This window comes from Electrophorus electricus, chromosome 6 (genome assembly GCF_013358815.1).
Source record: "Electrophorus electricus isolate fEleEle1 chromosome 6, fEleEle1.pri, whole genome shotgun sequence".
NCBI lineage: Eukaryota > Metazoa > Chordata > Actinopteri > Gymnotiformes > Gymnotidae > Electrophorus > Electrophorus electricus.
The window spans coordinates 24,378,039-24,384,158 of record NC_049540.1 but is presented as its reverse complement, the minus strand read 5'-3'; the positions used below and the strand labels follow the sequence as shown (position 1 = coordinate 24,384,158).

The following is a 6,120-nucleotide window of genomic DNA, read 5'->3' as shown; positions in this document are numbered from 1 at the left end:
CAGTCTGCCTTTGAATTTTTGAACCTACAGTAAAGGCAGTGTGTAGGACACAACTGCCCAGATGAGTCAGTGGACATTCTGTACCTTCTCTGTACACGGCACTCACAAAAAGGGGTGAAAAAAAACAAAACAACCAAGCAACAACAACATAAAAAACCCTAAATGACAGACATTACCCCCTGCATGAAGCTGTTGTGCCACTCCGCCCCCGGAGCTGCGGTGGCGTCTCTGCTTCGTGAGCTCAGCCTTTCGACCAGTCCTTGTTCTGGTTGTTGGGGGAGAGTGATGAATGGGAAGCCCAGAGTCTCAAAGCCATCGTCCAGCACCTGCCCCAGCTGAAGGGCCTCCTGCTCTCCATCGGGGGGGGGGGGGGGGGCTGACATGTGTCCCAGGTCCTACGACTGGCGTCAGACCAAATGCACCTTTCATGTAGCAGAGCTTTGGAAGAACCCTCAGCAAATCAAAGAGGTGCTCTGACCTCAAGGGGTAGTACATTTTCACTCTTCTGACATTCCACTACCAGTTAAAATCAGCATTTCTCAATGATGACATGGGGAACAACCTCCTCTCCCTCTCCACACTCAAACATGTACCAGCCTTAAACACATTCTAGTCTTTTGGGTGATTCTTGTCACCTCCCACCCCCCGTGAACACCCTAAACAAATCAGGGATCCTTCGCATGTGTTGATCAATGAGATCTCAGTGTGGCTACTCGCCCTCTGCATTCAGTCTGCAGGCAACACTGAACCCCCTAGCTGGGGAGAGGGGCACATCCTCAGCAGCTGGGCGATGTGGTGATGGGGCTCTGCAGGTAGGAGAGGCTGCCCGGCTGCCCGTGCGGCCCTACCGACACTGGGAAACTGAAAATGTAGGGCGTGCCCGGCGACGAGGAAGACTCCGCTCCCAGTGAGGCTGAAGGGCTGGCAGCCTCCACCGAGCATGAGGTGGCCAGCACCTGTGACTCGAACTGCAGGAGTTGACCCATAAAGCTGAAGTTGGGCGAGATGATGCTGCGGCGCTGCTTGACAAACTCGAAGGCCTCGTCCAGGCGCACGCGCTTCTTCTTCATCAGGTAGGCCAGGCAGATGGTGGCCGAGCGGGAAATGCCAGCCTGACAGTGCACCAGCACGCGCCCGTTTGAGTCTTTCACGGAGTCTGCAGGGAGAGAAAGGCAGGCTCAGGTCCAGAACAGGAGCAGTGTTGCCCTTTTAGCGGACAACAAAACAGACTATATCAAAAAAATGTTATGACTTCCAGAACAAATTCAATTTTGCTGAGCAACACTATCTGAGCTGTTAACCTGAAGGACTGTAGTCAAAAGAAAGCATGCATCCAGCACCATTACCTATGATGACCAGGGAGGACTAAATGATTCATCCACAAACTTCAACACCTCTAGTGGGAGGCCTATTCTCAGACCAACAGCACTGCCTGGGGTGGGTTTCACACCCCTCCATTCCACTGCCACATGTAAACATTGGCACCCTCACATTACTAACAAACTGCTAATTAATGAGGCTGTGAGATATAACAGCAATAAAAAAAGAAAGGGTACATTCTCTGGACTGACAAGCTCCTCATCTCATGAATATTCAAATTCCACTTGCCTCTGTGGTACCAGTCTGTTTGGTCATAAGTACCAACATGAAGCAAGATGTGTATTCCAACAGACACACAGATCTGAAGAAACCAAGTACCCCTAAATAGTGGATGAGTCAGACTCCATTCCCACTCTGACGCAGGCACACACGTTATTGTAACCCCACCCCCACCCCCTGCCCCGGAAAACTCATATGCACCAAATCCTATGTCAGTGTTATGCTCTCCTGTGGAGGATGTGTGTGCTGTGCTGTAATCGGATCTCAAGGATGCCCTCTCAACCTACCCACAGGCTCGGAAATCCCTGCCCAAGGGAGCCTCACCCATGCTACACACACACACAGGACCCTTGCACCTGAAAGCACATGGCTCACATCCTTCCCACATCACATCGAGTAGTCACTGAGTCTTGGGCCTACTCTTAAATATTTAAACCCCTCTCTAATACATTACTGATAAACAGCTTGCACACAAATACACATATAGCAGTCACTTTGCTGGTAAAAATGGATTAGAGATTAAAACAGTGGGTGTAACCGGTCTAGCATAAGGCTAGTTCTGTGATGCAGATGAATCTGTTAATCACTGATGGAGACTGCTGTTCACAATAAATAGCAAGACCAATTTACCAACAGTTCGACACACCAAAGTGATTTGCACATGCTAAACAATGAGATTCCTTTATCTAAAAAAAAAAGGAGGTCTGGCTGATTTGATTAAAATAAAATTGGTGATCATACCTATGAATTCAATGGCTTCAGTGAACCAGGAGCTGATGTCCTCTTTGTGGTTGTCCTCAACTGGGATGCATTTGTACAGGTAAGCACCCTCAAAGTGGTTGGGACAGTTCGAAGACACGTTCAGTAAAGCAGAGATACCCATGCCGTCCAACATTTGTTTTTTAGAAGCATGAAGCGCACTACCAAGGAATAGGAAGGGGAGAATCTCCACAGGTCCACCCTTAAATTACAAAAAACAAACAAACAAAAACATGTAGGCTTACTTAGCGTTTAGGTTTATGATGAATAAACCCTGGATTTATAGGCTTCCCTGCTGCTCTGCGATTAGGTAAGACATGTCGATGTGTTGTGTTTACCTAATTTTAACGACAAACGAGTAACGTTTTTTATTTTTCTGTGTAATTTAAAGGCTGCAGTATATGTGTAACAAATTCCCTGCTACAGATAACGAAAATTAAGAAAAGACTATCTATCTTTTTAAAACATTCCTCCCTCACAAAATAAAATATTAACTGTAGTTTCCAGAACCGGATAAAGTGGTGACACATAGCTTAAAATGTTTCATAATATCACATCCTCAGTCGGAAGCAGGCTATCGATTTGAGGCGCAGTTATGTCACCGCTGTCCTGCTTTTAAGTAGTCAAGTCAGGAAATGGTCGATGAGTAAAACAGCTGGGGAGCGGGGCTCGGGCGTCCGGAAGAACCCCCCACCACCACCCGCCCCCCGCCCCCCCGCCTTAGGCACGAATGCAGGTCGACAGCAGATATAGGCCTGAAAACGGCTTATGGCACCAATCTACAGGACATTTAGAGTCTGGCTATCAAATTGACCTCCAAGACAACCATGCAAATGATATAGCTGTTTACCTGGTCGTGCTGGGGGGTTCCACAGGACGTGCAGCTGGACTCCGCACTGGGCTGAGTAGAAGTCATGGACAGTGTTTTGGTTTTTATACAGTAGTCTGGATATTGTGAGAAAAATCTATCGAAGCCACCTGAGGAAAACAAGTGTTTACACGTTTAGTATTTTCGATTCACCCAAATAGTGTGACGCTGAATATTTAATTATAGACTTCTGTTTATGGCTATTCATGGAAAGATGTATAAAAGTTCCACCCCAAAACAAAAACCTCCTCTGCTGCTAGTTAGGTGTCTTTTTTTGCGTTTACGAAACTACACAATGTGTATCATGTAAGACGGCACTACCATGCAATTTAGTCTATAAATGACATTTTCCACCTTACGGACAGGGATGTACTAGGCCTACTGGAGTTTGATATGTAAATCATTTAAAAACAAATAAAACTTTCATTTTAAGAGCAGAAGCAGCATATTGTTTATTGTTCTGTAAAGGAGGCCAAAGTAATTAAACGGGTTTGGCTTTATAAATACAATAATAGATGTATAATTGGTTAACATATGAAGACAATGATACGAAAGAAATCAAATCCTTAAAATACATAGGACTATATACATTATATAAATCTGCGATATGTGGTTTTACTAGACCACGGATTCTGAAGATACTGCGCACACCCAGATATGACTATCTGCATTACATCATTATTGTGGAGCTGACTGATTACACGATGACAATGAAAAATGGTTCACACCATGTCAGATTGTTGTAGGCAATGTATTAGATTTATATTATGATGTAAACAACTGATTCATCCCAGTCAAGCAATGCTTACGGAATGAGATGTTTGCCTAGGAATTGAATCAAATTGTTGTTTTACCTTTCAGCAGATAGACTTCTGTCCTAAATGTGTCCCTGCACAAAGCATTAATCACCAGGGTGATTGTGCTGTCGTCTTTAATAGTGTCTGTATCGGAAGTACGCTCGTCATACAGGATAACGGCGGAGTACATCCCTGACATTAGCTTGGATTTCACTTCTTCGTCCCCCGACAGAATCTGATCCAAACTGACTGAGCCTTTCGCTCGTCTTCGAACGATGGTATTGCACCGAATGTTCACGGCACCTCTGATATGTCCAGCGCTAAAAGCTAGAAATGATCTGCAGTCCAAGACTAGACACTTCTCGCTGTCGTCCTTCATCAACCTTTTCAATACGCTGCAATCCATTTCGCAAAGTTGATCCATCATGACCATTGTCCGCCGCCGCTGGCGACAAGCCACGATTAAACTTCGGTTGGTTATATAAAACAATAAATAAGTTAAATCCAAAGCTGCCTCTACTCAATGTAATGTTGTGTTATCCTCCTGAGAGCATTACTACCACGGGCAGTTAGTTCTTTCCGTTTTATGAATGGGGCTCAGACGCCCGTTCCATAAAAGGACCGTGGCGTCACAATGGAGATGACGTCTTCTACTAGCACCATTCATTACCCGCGCTCTCTTTTCTCTCATTCATAAAAGAGCCAACGACAGGTCGCAGCGTGGCGTAGGATGCCGCTCGGCTATTTTAATATTTGTTTTATCTAAATTTTCGAACGATTTCAAAGACACACAATTTTACAATATTTGTGTATTCTCCTAATATTAAAAAGCTTGGGAAAATAATCAAGCAGAAAATAAATAAATGGTACAGAACCAGGAAAATCGCCGTATTAGAAGTGCAGCAGGCTACAGCGCTTTTTACAGAAATCTGCCAACGAACCTTGTTACCTTGTTGGTGCTCGATGCATATCAAAACTCTCTGAGCGTCTTATTCTGTAACAAAACGCGTAGGGTTTTGCAATTTTGCATCAGGGATACGTTTAATTTAAAACTGTTGCCTTCTCCTCTATTGCGGGCTCATACTTAAAAAAATGTTTAAAAATGTAAAAATAAATAAATATATATATATTTATATATATTACCCGAAAAGTGGATGAGTCTAGCTGTATGGGAAGAGGGGGAAATTGCCCACGGGTTAATTATTACTTTATTTAGGAATCGTAACAGAGTGGTTACCCAGGACCTCTTTGGTTTGACTGAAAATGCCACCTTTTATTTTTCACACAGCCCTTCGAGAGAGAAGCATTTCATAAGTTAGCTAGTGTAGGGGAAAACGGCATGGTAGCAAAATCATACAAAACAGTTAGTGTGTGTGTGTGTGTTTGTGTGTGTGTGTGTGTGTGTGTGTGTGTGTGTGTTTGTGTGGGTGGGTGGGTGTTTGAGTAAATTATATGAGCCACAGTCTGTAGTCCTTTAAATGAGAGGATGCTCTTAACTAAACTTTTAAATCTACAGAATCACTAAAAAAATAAGCTATGAACTGGTCATGTAAATGGGAAAGTGTTTCCTATTTACAAGACACATCATTTTCTACTGAACAAACTTTTTAGGATAAATATTATACTGCTCTACTCAGCCTAATCTAACCTCATTGTATATAGGTCTGGATGTTCAGAATATCATCGTATCCAGACTATCCAGACACACTGTGCTATTATTACAATAGCTGAGGTGAGCTCTTAATAAAAAAAAAACAGGGTAGTTAATCTTAGTATTTCAGCTGAATTGTCACTGTCAGTTTTTTAGACTTTTTTGAGACAATAATATGGTATCTGTTAAGCAGTACACGCAATAGTCAAAGTCCAAAAATATGTTTTACCTCAACTTTCATCTGGATGTTTTATCTCTGGCTTTGCATTTTAGACATGCCTGTGATGTGAAATGTCCGGATGTTGAATCTAAAATATTTGCATGATTTAACTTAAGCTCATTCATGACTCATCACTATTTGCATTTGCCTTTGCCACACACACCTGATCTGAGCAGGGACAGGTTGAATCTTTATAGCCTGGAGGTGATAGTGTTTTTATAAGGAT

The 6,120-nt window shown here is 43.3% G+C and overlaps 1 protein-coding gene across 1 annotated transcript; it reads right to left on the bottom strand.

Moving 5' to 3' along the window:
- Positions 1 to 367: 367 nt before the first annotated feature.
- dusp4 (dual specificity phosphatase 4) lies at positions 368 to 4,557 on the bottom strand. The gene is made up of 4 exons (XM_027028488.2): positions 4,081 to 4,557; positions 3,209 to 3,336; positions 2,341 to 2,560; positions 368 to 1,156 (listed from the first exon to the last, which is right to left on the bottom strand). Exons 1-4 carry the CDS (start codon positions 4,454 to 4,456, stop codon positions 777 to 779), a joined length of 1,104 nt encoding a protein of 367 aa, XP_026884289.2. The 5' UTR covers positions 4,457 to 4,557; the 3' UTR covers positions 368 to 776.
- Between the last annotated feature and the right edge of the window lie 1,563 nt (positions 4,558 to 6,120).